At 37.2% G+C, this 18961-nt stretch overlaps 1 protein-coding gene across 2 annotated transcripts; it reads left to right on the top strand.

Moving 5' to 3' along the window:
• The first annotated feature begins 373 nt into the window (after positions 1 to 373).
• CISD1 (CDGSH iron sulfur domain 1) lies at positions 374 to 18694 on the top strand. 2 transcript variants are annotated; one of them, XM_042238884.1, is made up of 5 exons: positions 374 to 499; positions 2251 to 2267; positions 6638 to 6732; positions 7673 to 7878; positions 18285 to 18694. In XM_042238884.1, the coding sequence occupies exons 3-5, from the start codon at positions 6693 to 6695 to the stop codon at positions 18372 to 18374; spliced, it is 336 nt and encodes a 111-aa protein (XP_042094818.1). In that variant the 5' UTR covers positions 374 to 499; positions 2251 to 2267; positions 6638 to 6692; the 3' UTR covers positions 18375 to 18694. The 2 variants fall into 2 exon arrangements, with proteins under 2 accessions (XP_042094818.1, XP_027815975.1); XM_027960174.2 differs by lacking the exons at positions 2251 to 2267; positions 6638 to 6732.
• Positions 18695 to 18961: the final 267 nt, after the last annotated feature.

Raw genomic sequence — 18961 nt, 5'->3', positions numbered from 1 at the left:
TACAGGTACCAGACTAAGCAAGAAACTTGGGAGTGAAATCTTAGATATCCGAATATGGCAAGTGTTATATCAGCACAAACAATCTGCCCTCATAAATCCGCAAACCTGGGAGAGACATAAAACCTGGCCCGGACTCTATTCCAAAGGTGGGTCCGCTGGGCTCCAGGACCAAGCCCCTCAGGATTGCGCAAACTCAGTTGCTAACCTCTCTCGGTCTCTCCCTCCTCCCTCCTCTGGGGGCTGTCAAAATCCGTACTCAACACTTCCTAAAGGTCCGGGACTCAGCTCCGCGCATGCTCAGTATCAGCCCGGGTGCTTAATACACACGTGCTGACGGCCAGTCGCGGCGCCTGCGCGGTAGCTGCCTGGAGTCAGTGCCCTTAGGACGTACGCCTGTCGCACCTTGACTCCTGCTGTCCGCGAGAGCCGGTTTGTGCTCAGTGTCCTGTGCACACCCTTGCAAGCGTCGGCGCCATGAGTATGACTTCCAGCGTACGAGGTGAAGTGGGGCATGGGAGTGGGTGCGGCTGTCGGCCTGCGCACTGGTTGCAGCTGCTTGGACTGATACTGCTGCCGTGCGTTCCCGCCAGTCCTGTAACCTTGAAATACAAAAGGGCAAAAGCTCCGCGGGCCTGCAGGCTCCCCGGGCCGCATGGGGCAAGGGGGTGAGATCAGGCTACGATCGCGGGGCATAAGTGCCATGGGGGCCATGCAGGTATCTCCCCAGGTGTAGACCTCGTTTCCCCTAGCCAGCTAAACCCTAAATCCTAATGAGCCCGCTACGCTGCTAGCTTTTCTTGTTCTCCCCTGAAACTCCTCTCTGTTAAGTCACAAGACTTGGGGAAAAAGGAAAGGTGAAAACAAAAGCAAAGAAAAAAAAAAAAAACCCTTCCCCCGTCTCAAGGTTTAAATCACCGTAGAGCGAAAACGTGGATTTCCTGCAGCTCTCAAGCGAGGCATGACTAATCACATTTTAGTTTTGCACATTTTTTTTTTAAAAGAAAGAAACCCAATCCTAGGTCTTCAGTTTTACCAGTTCCCCCCCCCCTTTTTTTTCAATTATGCCTCTAGCATCTGGCGCTCGGTGGCGGTAGTCCTGGAGCGAGGATTGAAAACGGCTGGTTTCAAGTTTCTCAGCCTTGCTTACCTAGTGCTGGTACCCAGCTTTCTGAAATGTTACTTCAGAGAAGGTCCAATTAAAATTAAGGGACTTTCTAGAAGTCAATTAATATGGAGCTTCACTTTATAGCAACTCTTAGTAGTAGTATAATTGTTAATATAATAGTGTATACCCGCTGCGTGATAGAAGTGATCTTTGCCCAGATATAAAACACCACACCTCAAGGTTTGGTTCCCTGTAAAAGTAGTTAGGTAAAAAGATTGTCCAGAAGTTAATTTAAAATAGCCTTATTAATTCATGTAGTGCCAGATTCTATAACAGATCCCTGGTAACTTGTGCCCTAATTTTGTAATAGATTCTATAAATTGGAAAATTCACTTGTAGCCAAAAGTTACCTAACTGAATGAGAGTGATAACGCATGACGTTTTTAAGTTACTAATGCAGTATATAAGAGCTGGTTATTTGCACAACTAATTTTCAAGTTTTGAAAGTTTTTATTTCACCTAAAAGCATAAAGATTGTTGTGAGGACTATGAGGAGGGGCCCAAAGCCTTTGTAAATCACCTCTACGGGTGCCTTCTTCCACAAATACTGTGGTGTGGCAAGGGACAGATCCATTTAGATCTCAAATTCTTTTACTCTGTTTTTAAACCAAACCTGTTCATTGCTATAGATTGAAAATCAGCTTAAATCTTTTGATTTGGGGGAGGATGATCATGTCTTTTCTCAGTTAAGTAAGTGAATTATATATATATGTTTTATAGTTTGTGTATATATTATATTGTTATAAAGGGAATAGGATGGTGTTTGTCACTGGACGGAGGAGCCTTGTGGGCTACAGTCCACAGGGTCACAAAAGAGTCAGACACTACTTAGCAACTAAACCCACCGTAACAACAAAGCACGATATAAATAAACGTTAAATAAAAAATTAAAGGGTGTGTACATGCATGCAGAATTCTTATTTATATTCAGGTAAAAAAATAATGGGTGGGAGACTTCCTTGAGGGTCTGGTGTTTAGGACTCAGGACAGATGGAGTAGCAGATCTCTTAGAGAAAAGCTTCATCTAAATTATTTCATCTGATTGATGATTGTCATTTACAGCTTTATTGCTACTTCTGTTTCAGGTATTCCTTTGGAAAAGGTGTGTGAATTCATTACGTATTCTAATGTATTGTCTATAGGTATAAGATAAAGTCAAGCATTTATCTGCTGATACTTTTTAAGTTGACCTATCTTTATACTTAGAAGCGTCTCTTATAATAGTAAGCTTCTGGGGTGGCTCAGATGGTAAAGAATCCGCCTGCAATGCAGGAGACCTGTGTTTGATCCCAGGGTGGGGAAGATCCCCTAGAAAAGAAAACGGCAACCCACTCCAGTATTCTTGCCTGGAGAATTCCATGGACAAAAGAGCCTGGCAGGCTACAGTCCATGGGGTTGCAAAGAGTCAGACACGACTGAGCAACTGTCACTCACTCACTTCCAATGCAGGGGTCCTGGGATCCGTCCTTGGTCCGGGAACTAAGATCCTGTATGCCACTCGCCTCACCCAAAAATTAAATAAATAAATTACAATAAGAATAATAAAATAAATTTTAAAAAATAATGGTTGCGCTAGAAATAAAATGAATGCAGATCAGGTCAGGACATGAATCTGGTAGAGGCAATGAGGATGAATAATTGGAATTGTAATCCAACAATCCCAGTCAGAGAGATGGCTTTTGGTACCCACTTTTTTTTCCTTACTGATGTATAATTGACATTCTTATACCAAACTTACTTTCTATGTAATGTTTGTGAGTGTGTGTTTGTATGTGTGCTCAGTCATGTCCAATTCTTTGGGACCCCATGGACTATAGCTTGATAGACTTCTCTGTCCATGAAATTTTCCAGGCAAGAATATGGGGGTGGGTTGCCATTTCCTACTCCAGGAGATCTTCCAGACCCAGGGATTGAACCCAAGACTCTTGCATCTCCTGCATTAGCAGGCAGATTCTTTATCACTAGTGCCACCTGAAAAGCCCCTTTTTATAGGACACCAAATATTTATTGCAGTCTTAGAAACTATAAGAAACATCAAGCAGCTTTCACTGCTACAGAGTCCCCATTCTCGAATGACTCTTCCTCATACCCAATAGATGACTTCTAGGAAGTTTACTAAACTTCTTGCTCCTCTGTTATCTCTAAAACTCACTGAATCTGCTCTCATCTTTAATTTAATCCCTTTCCTTCTACTTTACTCTCAAGGTATAAAATAGGTGTTAGGCTATCTGCCTTGTGCTTTGTTATGTAACCCAAACCCTGAGCACTACAATGGAGGTGGTGGTTTAGTTACCAAGTGGTATCTGACTTTTTGGGACCCCATGGACTGTAGCCCTCCAGACTCCTCTGTCCATGGGATTTTCTAGGCAAGAATACTGGAGTGGTTGCCATTTCCTTCTCCAGGGAATCTTTCCAATCTTGCTCTCCTATGTTGCAAGGGGATTTTTTACCCACTGAACCATCAGGGAAGCCACCACCACTACAATGCCTGTAACCAAAACTAATCCTCTGTTATATCGTTGTCTCTTTTATTGAAACTAACTATAATTTTCCATTCCATTTAATCTCAGCATATAAAAATACTGCTTGGGTTCAATAAATTTATCGAGTCATTTAAAGGATTTGTTTTTTATCTGAGAAGGAAGGTGCAGATCATACTGCAAATAAAGGAGATAGCTCCTATAGGTTATAAGCAATAAATAATGAAGCTCCTGTAGATTATAAGCAATAAATAATGAAGGGACTTGGGAGCTATCGATGAAACGAAATTGACAGAGAATTGATATTTGTTGGAGCTGAGTGAGGGTAAGTGGGAGTTCATTACACTATTTTCTGTGTTGATCTGAAGCATTCCATAATGAAGTTTTATATTTAATCTCAGGAAGTATTTGAATTCCACACTTTGATACTGAAGGATAAGATAAGGCCAAAGAGAAGTCATTTTTGTGAGAGCAATGTGATAGTAGTATAGACAGATGCAGTAGCAAATTCAAATTAGGAATCTGTTACATCTTTTTATTGAACTAACATTGGACACTGCCTGTACACTTGTCCTGGAAAGAAAAACATTACCAGGCATAGCCTACAGATCTGAGGTAGACCCAAGAAAGGCAGAGATTTAAGCACAGCTCCCCTCCCCCTCTCCTGAGGTGGAGGGTACATTCTGATTCCATGGCAGTTGACACTGGATAGGAGAGGACAGTTTGGGGCCGAAAAGAGGCTAAAGGAAAAGAAGCAGGGTGAGATTTCTGTCTTGGGTTAAAGCAAATGGTTCCCACAGTAAAGAAAAGTTAAGAAACGAGTTATAAATGAGGGTGTGGGATTTGGGAACAAGTTGATGTTTTCTCTATCTGTAATTAATACTAAGAAAACCAAAGAATATATACAAAGAATGTAAGCCAAGGGAAAAGTAAGAAAGGGAAGGATTATTTAGAAATGTATTTTTTGTAATTTCTATATTGGCATATGTGATAATTGTATAGATAGAAAGCATGGTTAAGCAAAGGAAGCATTTGATCTAACTATAGGACTACTGTGCATTGAGAGAGGCATACAAAAAAGGGAAGTAAGGATAACTAGAAGAGGCAGAAATAAAGCTCAGGATATTTCTGGACCCCAATTTTGAAAGAATGTCTGAAAGGTGCCAACTGAAATCTCTTCAGAAATTAGGTCTTGATAAAATCCCTTGTTTACCCTGAGATTGTGTCTGTTCTTCATAGATGTATACACTGTCAAGAACTAAATGTTAGGGTTTTGCTTATTGCTTTTATCTGTTTACTGTCTTGGGCTTTCAATTCTTTGCCCATTGTCATTGTTGACTTTGGAATCCATCATTATTCTCGTCTATCTCCATATAGTTTCCTTTTCTCTCTTTTCCCTAGAGTTGCCAGTGGCATCCATAGCTTTTTGCCAGAAAGACTGATTCAGACTGCAGTAATGAAATGATAAAACAGCAACATTTTTCTTATTCTGGGAACTTTTATATTTGTCTCTAATGAGGTTAGAGAATTAGAATTTGGGAAGGAGGGAGGGATGGAAGTAGTTTTCTTAAGACCTTATCTGACTCTGATTCTATCAAACTCATTGGAGCAAATGCAAAGCCATTTCCCTAGCACACATATGGTGCCGTGAAATTTATGTACTGTCATAAGTGACCCTCCTTGGGTTAGGGTAACAGAGTACATGTTTTGAGACAAATTAATCCTAGCCAGTTGTAGATGTTTTCAATCTCAGACATTTATATAATATGTAAGCACCATTAAAACATATATGTTAGCAATACTTCAAATTTCACCTCCAAAGTAAGTAGTAACTTAAGATCAACAGCATTTAGGGAATTATTTTATTTCAGTCTTTTGGCTGTTTCCCGCTTTTAAGTCTGCCTTAAGGATTCAGCATTCAGAAGACATAATTGAATATATACCTTTGAAGCTCTATGTTAGCCCAGTTTGTGATGGGTAATGAGCTATTCAGAGTGGCTTTCCCTTAGCTAAGAAGTGGATTCCCATACCTCCTGACATTTTGTCTAGGGAATTCCATGATTGAAAAAATGCATCAGAAACGAAGATCTTGAATCAAACTAGAAAGCAGAGCTAGTGTCAGCCCTGCTTGGAGTTGCCACAGAATGATACTATGAAGCAGGTAAAATTCAAGGCAGGGAATTCCCCAGCAATCCAGAGGTTAGGACTCCATGCCTTTATTGCCATGGGCCTGGGTTCAATCCCTGGTCAGGAAACTAAGATCCCATAAGATGCACAGTGGCACCAAAAACAAAAAATCTATATCCTTTATCACTGAGGAAAAAATAACATTTGTAATAAAGAAATAAATTTTTAAAATATGTTTGATTAATGAAACATAGCATTCAAGACAAATCTATACAAGGCGTGTAGCTGAAAATATCTTTCAATGAGGCCAAAGGTTTGAAGCTGTCGAATGACTTATTAACTTTTTGCAGTCATGCAGCACATGGGAAGGGTATAAAGTTAATGTTTGTTCTAGGGGATTATAGCAGAGAGGAATAGAAGGGTTACATTGCCAGAAAAACAAACTAAATTTTTTCGCATACTGTGGTTGAAAACAGGAGCCAAGGAACATGCTAATTAGAAACACTTGATAAAAACTAAATTATTAAACAAGCTAGAAGAGAAGACTAAGATAAAAGGAACTAAGTGTGAGAATGGTTATTTCCTTCCATTAGAGTTTTGTAAGGCACAATTAGATTCAGTGATTCACTGATTACTCACATTAGTACAATAAGAAATTTGACTCAGTAGTGCAAGTAAGCCATACAGTTAATTATTCATTTTATGTTTTTATTTGGCTTTGGAATGTGTTTTTTGTACTTATCTCTCTAGGGCTTTATTTGATAGTCTGGGAACTTATTTCAAACACTGAGAAGATCTGACTCAGGAAATGCTGGGACGCAGTCCAGTGTGTTTATCCTGACCCCTGTTCAACTTCTTCCTGCAGTCCACTCCATGCTGGGACTAGACAACTCTCCTCTGAGGCTGAGGCTAACCAGACTATGCAGCACCCTCTTCTCTCCACAATTCTCTGGAACTGGGGTAGTTGTTAAGTGCTTGGATTTCCAAAGGATCCTTGAAAAGCTACTTTAAAAAAAGAATAAATAGATGGCCTATTAGTCAAGCAAATAATTGGGCAGGAAAATGTCGTGTTTTTTTAGTTACTGTTTTTTTTTTAATATATGACACTGAACCATTTTGTATTGGGGTTTAAAATGTTGTGATAGTTTCAGGGGAATAGTGAAAGGACTCAGCCATACAAACAGTCGTTAAATTTAAAATGAATTTGTGGAGAAGTCACATCATTCACTAGTGGATCATGTAAATTTAGAATTTATTAAAGGAGAATCTAACTGTAATTATGTTTTCTATGAAATTAGTATATTCTTGTTCTTATTTTAATGAGACGCTTTGAAATTAAAAAACAAAAAAAAATTTGCGTGACTTGAAGACCAGAATACTGCTGAATATATTCCTTTGAATGTTTAATATTAAGGCTTGGTTTAATTTTGTCCTTTCTTGCTTTTTCTTTGGATAGCATTTCTCTTTGAGGTTATTCCTTTTTAAATGACTATAGGACCTACTATTTAACTGAATCACTTTGTTAACATAATCATCTCCTGATAGTAAGAGGGATAAGAGGTTCTTGTTTGTAATCTGAATTTTTATGGCCTTATTTGTAATCTGGATTTCATTATGTATGAGGTTTTTTTGCCTTTTTTTTAAGCGATAGATATGTGCAGGCTCACTAATTTAACTAACATCACTCAATAGAAAATATACAATTGTCTCAGTAAGGGCTGGGGAAAGTTTTAACAAGGGACTACTACACCAGTGTGTTCTGATCATTTTGTTAACGTTAAAAACCTTTGACTGTTGGGATACTTAATACTCAAAACTTGCATTTCCTGAACGTTCTTGTTAGATTATAAGTATGCGTTTTGGTTTTGATAATTATTCCTGTTTTCCTTCCCTACTCTAGTTGAATGGATCGCAGCTGTTACCATTGCTGCTGGAACAGCTGCAATTGGTTATCTAGCTTACAAAAGATTTTATGTTAAAGATCATCGCAACAAATCTATGGTAAACCCTCACATCCAGAAAGACAACCCCAAGGTAGTACATGCTTTTGACATGGAGGATTTGGGAGATAAAGCCGTGTACTGCCGTTGTTGGAGGTCCAAAAAGGTAAGAGAAACAAGTCCTTTATGTCAATGTCATTTTTAATGTAACATTCCTTTTTAAACTATCTTGTCAAGCTGGCATCATCATGAATTGTTAAGATCTGTTCTTTGGGCTTCCCTGGTGTCTCAATCGGTAAAGAATCCACCTGCAATGTAGGAGACCTGGAGTCGTTGGATCGGGATGATCCCTCGGAGAAGGAAATGGCAACCCATTCCAGTATTCTTGCCTGGAAAGTCCCATGGACTGAGGAGTCTGGTGGGCTGCAGTCCATAGGGTCTCAAGAATCAGACACAACTTAGCAACTACACCACCACCACCACCATCCTTTCTTCTTTTCTTTCTCTTTTTAATAGAATCTCTGTTTTCTCTATTTTCTGTGTACTCTTCAGGAATATATTTACTGAAATGTATAACCACCATGCAATAAAGTTACATCACAGCCTTGTTGAGTTAGGTGAATGTAACCATATTCTTTGCCAAAGAAGAGGGAAAAATCCCTTTGCTTATGTTTAGAATGTCTTCCCCAAGTGTGTCTTAGTGTCCCCTATCCCAGGAAAAGGAGTATGCAGCCTAAATAAAAAGAGAAACAAAAAATTAAAATAATAAATAAATGCAAAGAGAAATAGGTCTTTTTTTTTTTTTTTCTCCTCTTGGGATTTCAAGCTCCTGGATTCTAGGATAAGTTTTGGAGATATCTAGAAATTCACCTGAAACTATCACAACATTGTTAATCAGCTAGTAGCTCTGTTGGTAAAGAATCCTCTTGCAATGCAAGAGACCTGGATTCGATTCCTGGGTCAGAAAGATCCCCTGGAGAAGGGATAGGCTACCCATTCCAGTATTCTTTCGCTTCTCTTGTGGCTCAGCTGGTAAAGAATCTACCTACAATGCAGGAGACCTGGGTTCAATCCTTGGGTTGGGAAGATCCCCTGGAGAAGGAGGGAAAGGCTACTACCCACTCCAGTGTTCTGGCCTGGAGAATTCCATGGAGTCAGACATGACTGAGTCTTTATTTTATACCTCAATAGAAAATAAAAGTTTTTTTTTTAATAAATTAAATGCTAGTTTAAAAAAAGAAATATCAAGAGAAACTATGAGAAAATTGCCCCTGAAGATTTCTTACCTAGTACATATGTACTGACCCTGTATCCTAAGCTTTCTTTAAGCTGCAACTCCTATATTTAAATATCTAACACAAGATTTTTTTGTATCTTTTTTTCTTTTGTGAGAATTGCATTTTATCAAGTTCCATTTGGAAGTATGCCTGTGATACCTGCAGCTTCTAGATAGTGATGACAGCTAGTGATCTAAAGATGGTAAAATGTTCTTCTAAGGTCATCTTGAAAAGCTTCATACATTGAATGACTTTAGAATTTCTGGTATATTTAGAGAAATATGATGACATACTGTGTGTACTGCCACTATTTAGCATTTAAATAAAATAGATTTGATACTATGAGGCCTAAGAACATAGACAATAAAAATGATGTATCTATTTCTGAAAGCATGTTGTATTAGGGACCTCATCCCACAGTGGAAATCCATTATCACAAATTACATGTTACAGATAAGAAAGAAGTCACATACCAGGTACTGGAAAGCAATCCTACTTACCCCCTTCTCTGGCTGCAGTTGATGTTGTATAATCCAGTGGTGACAGACCACTTAGATTATGTCATTCTGTTTGAAAACTGCTTGATGAACACACGGAATATGAACCAAAAATTGATAGTCCCATTACAACAAATTGTTCCTTCAGAAGGGCACTGTTCATTTGGAGTGTGGGATTGTTTATATGTACTATTGAGGTTGCTAGAAAATAATCCTCAATAATATTCTATAGTCTAGATCTGGGTTCTTTTTTTAATTAATACCTATAATAGGTTTCATTCTCTAGTTGCTCACCAAGATATAAAAAGTAATATCTTTAGAAATTAATAACTTTAGATATTACTAAATTAAGAATTTAGTAATATCTTTAGAAATTTCTTTTTTTTTTAATTTTTATTTTTACTTTACAATACTGTATTAGTTTTGCCATACATTGACATGAATCCTAAGTCCAGAGTTGTATTGGTCCTTTAGTCAATGATCTAAAATAGTTCATTTAGTTTCTATTACTAGATACATGCATGAGAACACTTAAAATAGTAAAATAGCAGGTGTCATAGATGTGTATAGTTGGTGCACTATGAGTGCTTTAAATAAAAGAAAGAGCTTGTTACACTGTGGGCTCAAATTTTCTGGAAAGGCATAGTGATATCCATAGGAGTTCAATTGCCCCCTGGGAAGATGAATCAATGAAGACTCTACTCTGATCCTTGTACCTCCTTCCTCAAAAGAATAAGTCCGAATCAAAAATCTTAAGTACCAAGGAAACAGTTCACCTCAGACTGGGACTTGAACCCATGTGCAGGGTCTCGAACACAGCCAGAACCCTGCTTGGGACTGTGTAGCCCATGTGGTGGGGACTGGAACCCAGCTTTCCATCGATCTTATATGGAGGCTTAAGTTCTAGTGGAAGTTGACTTGTTTGCCATCTTGGACCTTTTTGGTTCTAATCAGTTTATGTCATGTCCTTGGGCTACATCATTCTTTTAAAGATTGTGCCCTGCGACCTTCCCTCCTGTTTCATCTTTGAAAGGAGTTTGCCTGCCAACATGGGGGAGCACCCTGTCAGGGAGTTCAGACATAAAGTTATACTTAAACCAGAGTGCTCACTGTGGGAATGAAGAAAAATGAACAGATATATGAAACATTTTGAAGGAAGGATTAGCCAGTGAAGGAAGGATTAACTGAATGATTTGTGTGGAAGATTGAGGGAGGAAAACTGAAGCTCACTGAAGTGTCTTGCTTAAGATAGGATTGTAGGGTTAGATGAGATGGTGCCATCAATGGAAATAAGAAATTTGGAGTGAATGGCTGATTTTTCAGGACACCAATGAAAATTGCAATATCAAAGAGTGACATTGAGGTAACATTTGAATAGAAACATACAGCAGTCTGAAGTGTGGGACTAAAGTTGAGACATCAGGGTTGGAGATAGTAATCAGCAGAACTGTGAGTCAAGAATAGGAATGCAGCAGATCCTTGGTACAGATAAAAATCAAGGAAGGGCTAAGTAAGAAATCTTTGGAGAATTTTCTGTGTCTTCTAAAAAGGAAAAAAGAGTCAAAAAAGGAGATGAAATGGACACCAGAGTTAAATGAAAACTAAGAATATCGTGGCTTCAGAGTGAAAAAGGGAAAAGTTTCAAAGAAGATTTTGTTATGAACATCAGTGTATGCAAAAGACAAAGAGGTGAATAGACTGTTAAACTAAGACTGTGGGGTAAAGCAATTAGGCAGTTGACCTTTTGGCATCATTTGAACAGAATAATTAGAATAGGAGCTGTGTCCAAGTTGGTTACAGTATGAATGTGTAAATATGACACTGCATGGAAAAAAAAAGAAATACGATGACTGCTTGAGTAAAGCCAAGAGTGTTTGCTTTGGTTGGGCGTTTGGACTGCAAGGAGATCAAACCAGTTGATCCTAAAGGAAATCAACCCTCAAGATTCATTTGAAAGATGGATGCTGAAACTGAAGCTGCAATACTTTGGCCACCTTATGCAAAGATGCAGCTCATTGGAATTAACCCTGATACTGGGAAAGACTGAAGGCAAAAGGAGAAAGGTGTGGCATAGGATGAGATGGTTAGATAGTATCACCAACTCAATGGACATGAACTTGAGCAAACTCCAGGAGATGGTGAAGGACAGGAGCCTGGCATGCTGCAGTCCATGGGGTCACAAAGAGTCTGACAGGACTAAGCAACTGAACTACAGCAACAAAGGGTCAATAAAGCAAATATGGGCTTTTACAAACTAAGATCTCAAGTATTTCAGGAAAAATCACAAATGGACACAAGCTAATGGTTTAAATGTTTCCATTTTCTCAATGTCTTCTTTCTTTTTAGGCTTGTCTTTTATGTCATTATTAATCCTCTTTGCATCTATGATTTGTCAGTTCTGAATTTTCACTGAAGCTTGGGCACTTTTTAGTCTCACATGAGTGGATTCAGAGATCACTTTGAATGCTTTTCAAATTAGTGGATGTGCTTATTCTCCAGAAGTTTTTGAAAACTCCACACATTCCTGAGGTTCTTTAAGGTTGTCACACAGGTGCCAAGTCATATATTTACATGTCTATGCACAGAAGGCCTATAACTGATCACTTTGATTAGATGCCTATATTGAGTTTATATTCAGTAGTTTTTCTTCATATAAACCAGTTGTTTTTATAATATTAATAATATAACAAAATTTAAGCTCCTATCCAAAAAAAAAGTTTCATGTGATATAAACTAATTCAATTTTAATGCATTCTTTTTTTATCGAAGTATAGTCAATTTACAGTATTGTGTAAGTTTCATTGTGTATGTTTGGCTGTGTCCCTTTGCTGTTCACCTGAAACTACCATAACATTGCTTGTTAATTAGCTATACCCCAATACAAAATAAAAAGTTAAAAAAAAATATTGTGGAAGTTTCAGGTGTACAGTGGAGTGATTCAGTTTGGTTTTTTTTTTTTTTTTTTTGCGGATTATATTCCATTATAGGTTATTACAAGATATTGGATATTATTATATCCAACAATAATAATCCATATTGCTTATCTATTTTTTACATGTGGTAGTTTGTATCTGTTAAATCCTATACTCTTAATTTGTCCATCTCCCCTCTAATTCATTCTTAAGATACAGTAACTAGTAGCCTGTTGTATGTTTCTAACATTTTGAGTAGTTTTCTCAGACCTAATGAATCAGATCTCTTAGTCATGTTTGGAGAAGGCAATGGCACCCCACTCCAGTACTCTTGCCTAGAAATTCCCATGGATGGAGGAGCCTGGAAGGCTGCAGTCCATGGGGTCGCTAAGAGTCGGACACGACTGATCGACTTCACTTTCACTTTGCACTTTCATGCATTGGAGAAGGAAATGGCAACCCACTCCAGTGTTCTTGCCTGGAGAATCCCAGAGACAGGGGAGCCTGCTGGGCTGCCGTCTATGGGGTCGCACAGAGTTGAACACGACCTAAGTGACTTAGCAGCAGCAACATGGTTCATTCCTCCTCTCTTCCCACCCACACCCCGCCCCCCTAGTGTGGCCTCTGCTCTTCAGAAACTAGCTTGTTTGATAGTATTTCACAAAAGGGCTATCCCTAAGTAAAGTGAGAGAAAAAGGAGCCAATACAAAGGAAATGATTAAAACAACTACAGGGAGAAATCCCATCTGAGACCATGGTGGGTTGAGAGACTGGAAGGAATCAAAAGGACAAGCAATGATTTGAGATTCGCCCTTAACAAGAAATAGTCTTTCGAAACAAGATGAGGGAACCTTGATATCAAAGGGAACAGTTTTCAGCAGTCTTACTAGATTCCCATCCCCTACACACCTCAGGTAGGTTACATCATTTACTGAGTTATGTGGTAGGCATTGGGTAGGCAGGAGAAAGTTTGAACAAGGACCGAAGGAGAAAGCAGACTTAAGAAATTAGGGGAAAGATGAGCCAGTTCATGTCAGTAGCTCCACTGAAATTGAAATGTAACTGGAGAATCATTTTCTTCCTTTACAACTTCAGAATTTGAGTTGGGGTTTTTTGTTAGTGGTGAGTTTGTTTTTGTTTTGAGGAGCTGGGCTGTGATTATGGAAAGTCTCCATCCCATTAATGGTTAGAGGTGCGTTGCACTGACTCCCTTTCTTCACAGACACAATATTCTAAATATTGGTTACATTGCTTGCCTAATCCATATGAAGACAGTCTTGTAAAGTCTTAATTTTTTCTTATGTATTTTCCTATTATATCTACTATCTTGTGCTTAACATTGCTAAAGTTAAGTACATAAGAATGATAGAAAATGTCATAGTCTCTCTTGTAGTCTCATAGATCTCATTGCTTTTATGTTCTTTCTCAACCAAAGCAAGTTCATTCCTCAGAACAATTTATGGTAATGAGCCAAATGGCCCCAGGCAGCCTCCTTAGAAATTATAATCCAAACTCTAATTAAAAATACAAAGTTTAGAGAAAGAAGATTCAATTTTTTTTTAATTTTTGCAAGTAGAATAGATAATTCAAAGAGTATTTATTTACCTCTATGTTGAATCTCCCTAAAAACAGAAACAGCTTAATTTGGGATGTGAGAACCAACCGTTAAGAAGAAACACATTTTGTGTTTTCTTATGAACATCCTACCAAGTCTACTAACTTTCCAAGAGGAGAACAAGGATCTCTAGGGTTTTTTCCCCTAAACATTTATTCCCATCTCTTCTCCACACCCTGTCTTCTCTACTTGTAAAGCTGTTTGGGATTTGTAATTTTCTAATTGGGTTAACAAATGATAGGATGTTTTCTGGACATACAGAGAAGGCAGCCAATTTAATTCTCAAAATTTTTCCCAGGATTTGTTAATAAATAAACAGTGACATCTTAGAACAAATTTAGAATCATCTGTGAGCTAAACGTTTTCTCCTCATCAATTTTCTGATTCTTTTAAGTATTGATACTACATGAACGGAATTAAATATACCTTTTTTTAAAAATTTCAGCTCTTTGCTTGACATTTTTAACACATCTAAAATTTTAAATGAAAGAGGGCTAATAAAATTCATGTTTTCATTATATTATTATTTAATACAAAAACTGATGTACTTCCTAGATTATGCTCAAAAGTATATATCCACCACATGTTTTTTTTCTCCTGCACAGAAAGGTAAAAAATGAAATAAGACACTTTCTGAAAAACACAAATATTGTCAGATAATTTGCCACTTGAATTTTTGTACCAATAATTACCATTCATTAGTTTATAATGTATTTAGAAGTATGAGTTAATTTTAATAAATATATTTCATTAATACATATAGCACATTTTTATGAAATTGCTAATCTTTTCTTGAAATAACTCATTTTGGCTCTTTGTTGTTTGTTGGGAAAAAAAAGTTTAATCTTTTCATCATCTTAAAATAAGAAATCTCTAATGGATAAATATGACCAACCTAGATACCATATTGAAAAGCAAAGACATTACTTTGCCAACAAAGGTCCGTCTAGTCAAGGCTATGGTTTTTCCAGTGGTCATATATGGATGTGAGAGTTGGACTGTAAAGAAAGCTGAGTGCCGAAGAATTGATGCTTTTGAACTGTGGTGTTGGAGAAGACTCTTGAGAGTCCCTTGGACTGCAAGGAGATCCAACCAGTCCATTCTGAAGGAGATCAGCCCTGGGATTTCTTTGGAAGGAATGATGCTAAAGCTGAAACTCCAGTACTTTGGCCACCTCATGCGAAGAGTTGACTCATTGGAAAAGACTCTGATGCTGGGAGGGATTGAGGGCAGGAGGAGAAGGGGACGACAGAGGATGAGATGGCTGGATGGCATCACGGACTAGATGAACATGAGTCTGAGTGAACTCCGGGAGTTGGTGATGAACAGGGAAGCCTGGTATCCTGCGATGCATGGGGTCGCAAAGAGTCAGACATGACTGAGCAACTGAACTGAACTAATGGGTAAATACAGAATGCCTAATCTTCACATGAAGTTTGGGAAATTATTCTGACTAATATTAGGTAATATAGGAAGTACTATTATAGGAAGATGTATTGGCCTCTGAACAGAATGATTTTGAATCCTGAGTTTACATTTTAAAGGCATGCAGAGGTTTATATACTTAATTAACTTTTATGCTTTTTTTTTTCTTTTTAAGAAATAGCCAGGGTCTACTTAGTCACTCCTTTTTTCTGGAGGAGAAACAAAAGTGAAAGTCACTCAGTCGTGTCTGACTCTGTGACCCCATGGACTGTACAGTCCATGGAATTCTCCAGGCCAGAATACTGCGGTGAGTAGCTATTCCCTTCTCCAGGGAATCTTCCCAACTTAGGGATCAAACCCAGGTCTCCTGCATTGCAGGAGGATTCTTTACCAGCTGAACCACAAGGGAAGCCCTTTGGAGGAGGGGAGGAGTATAATTGATTTACAATGTTGTCTTAGTTTCAGGTGTACAGCAAAGTGAATCAGTTATACATATATGTATATCCACTCTAGTTTCTTTTCCTGTATACATTAACCAAATAGTTAATCTATTTTATATACAGTAGTGTGTATATGTCAATCCCTATTTAAAAAATGGAGTGTTGTTTTTTTTTTAACAATGCAAACATTTTTTCTCACTGTAAAATCACCTGTGTTTGTATATTAAATATATGTCACTTTGAAATGCTGTTCTTTGCTTTGGAATACAGTTCCATTTGATTTTTATATGGCCTGTTTTGTCATCCATGCAAGAAAACCCTGAAAGCTTGAGTTCATCTTTTTGCTACAAGGACTTGTTTGTAATATGAATATACTGTGCCACATCTTATTGACAGAAACAATTTAAATTTCATATATATCACATTTGTATTGCTACCCCAGGATAGATTTTACATCTAGAAATTTATAATATGATGATACCTTGAGTTTTTTTCAAGGTAGTTTTTAACTAATTTACTGCCTCTCAGAATTATATACAGATAGTAAAATTAAGATTGAACTTCTTTAACATCAACTGAATGTCATTTTAGTCTTTGACACATTTCATCAAGGTTAAAGATTATATACCATCATTGTCTAGTTTCAGGTACTGAAAATTATACTTCCTTGATGGAGTAATAAGGTGATCTTACTCTTCAGATCAACACTCCTAGCACTTTACTCTTCTAAATAGGCTCCTTCAGTGGAAGAGTATACCTTATTCTAGAGTGAAGTTACATTCCAGACAAAAAGAATAAAACAAAGATTCTAGGTATCATCATTTGACATGAAATAAAAGGTAAAATATAGAAGGAAAGAAAATAATTTACTGATAATTATAAAATCCTGAGAAACACCTAAAAACATTGTTGAATTCTTATTTTCATCATTTAACAATAAAGAGGATATACTTGCAAAAAACAAGTGATATACAGGCACACACACACAAATATATATTTATATATATGTGATATATATCAAGAATAGTCAGATATGAAAATATATACTTAATGCCTGTAAAACATATAAAGCAGAAATGTTCATATCAGAAAAATGCATGAGACCTGAGAATGAAGAACAGAAGAGAAATAAAATAGGACTTGGCCAAAAAACTCTCAAGTTTATTTGGAAGAATAAATAGGTACAGGATAAATTGGAAAGTTTTAACAAAGAAGAAATATGAAGGAAAACCAGCCCTACCTAATACTGAAGCAATTTTAAACACAGTCATTATCTCGTAATAGGCTGATGAATAAGATAATGTGGAACCTATAAATAAGCACTTTATATGTAGACTTAGTTTTGATAAAATTTTGAATGAATGTATAACAGTTTGGGAGGCAACCACTTCTAATAATACTGAAGCAACAGATTCTTAAGTGCGGTTCTTAGAACAGCATTTTGCAAGTTGCACTCCACAGAACATGATGATAATGGACATCAAAGAAGTGTTTTTAAATCCAGTCAGCCTGGGAAATTTGAGGTTAAAATTGTATGTGTATCTGTGTGTGTTTTTATTGGAGAATAATTGCTTTACAATATTGTGTTGGTTCTGCCATACATCAACATAAATCAGCCACAGGTATACATATGTCCTTTCCCTCCTGAACCACCCTTCCCAACTCCCACCCCGTGTGTGTGTGTTTTTAATAGTAGTTCCTCTTTAAAATAATAATATATGTTGTTAACCAAGAGAACTGTATATGTTTTTTGTATACGAAATGAAACCAAATCAGAATATTTTGCAGGACTTCTTATTTTGCAGTGAGCTCTGGGGAAGCACCGTGTTAAATATTTAGTTTTGTCCCTTTTCCCCAATGTGAGATCTTGAAAACAAATGGAAATTTATCACATCTCCAGGAGAAAGAAGTCTCCATGATGGATGTTAACAAGGGAAATACTGGCTTATTTGTATGAAAGTAGAGAAATTAAGGATATGAACAAATAAGCAAAATAAAAAGGGTTGGGGTGAAAAATTGCTATAAAGTTGATTAGCAAAAGGATAATGAACAGATTGATTTTGAACAAATTATGAACTTAAACTCTTTCCAGTAGATAGGTCAGGGATACAATTCACTCGAAAGGAAATATGACTAGTACATAAACATAAAAAAGGTTTTTCACATCCATAAGTAGATATCACAAATGGAAATGCAGTTAATGATCTGTGTTTTATCCACAAGTCAATTTGTTTCTGCTCCTTAGTGTGTACACTTTACATATGCTCATTCAGAAAACCATCTCTAAGGTAGCCAAGAAAAATCTACTGAGTTATCGTGTTATATATGTGAATTAAGTGACACCCTACTCTGCCAAACATAATACTGATTTTGCAGTTAGACATTTCACATTCTTTCTCTTCCTAGTTCCCACTCTGTGATGGATCTCACACAAAACACAATGAAGAAACTGGAGACAACGTGGGACCTCTGATCATTAAGAAAAAAGACACTTAAATGGACACTTTTGATGCTGCAAACCAACTTGTCATGATGTTTCCTGATTGTTTAATTAGAATGACTACCACTTCCATCTAATTCACCTCCCCTGGGTTCTAGATGTGTGGTAAACTGTAGCTTTCATATTCACGGCATTTGCCTTACATGTGGAACCATTGTGGTGCACATCTGTTGAAACAAAAAAGGAAAAACAAAAAACCAATCTCATGGCCTGTGGGTTATTTTGGTCTTGTAAGGATCTGTTTCTTTACATTTAAAACTGACATTAGAATATAGTTGTATGCCAAAGTTAACGTATTAAATTATTCTCAAAATCATGTATGTGCAGATTGTATTTGTAAGTTTCAAAGAAGAATTAATCACCATTTAATATTACTTAGCCTAGAAAGTAAAATGGGTGTGATTAAAGCTACACTAATCTCCTAATAACAATCTAGGAAAAGCCTATTATGACCTTGGTTTTTTCCTTGATCGTAGTACTGATACTAAGAAAATACAGTTTCTGGGTTTTCAATCAAAATGAATGTTAATTCTGCTTAATTATAAGTGGGCCAGGTCAGTAATAAAGGGACAGTAACTTCTTT

Source organism: Ovis aries, chromosome 22 (assembly GCF_016772045.2).
Source record: "Ovis aries strain OAR_USU_Benz2616 breed Rambouillet chromosome 22, ARS-UI_Ramb_v3.0, whole genome shotgun sequence".
In the NCBI taxonomy this organism is placed as follows: domain Eukaryota; kingdom Metazoa; phylum Chordata; class Mammalia; order Artiodactyla; family Bovidae; genus Ovis; species Ovis aries.
The sequence above is the reverse complement of the archived record's forward strand: the minus strand, read 5'-3'. Positions and strand labels throughout refer to the sequence as shown.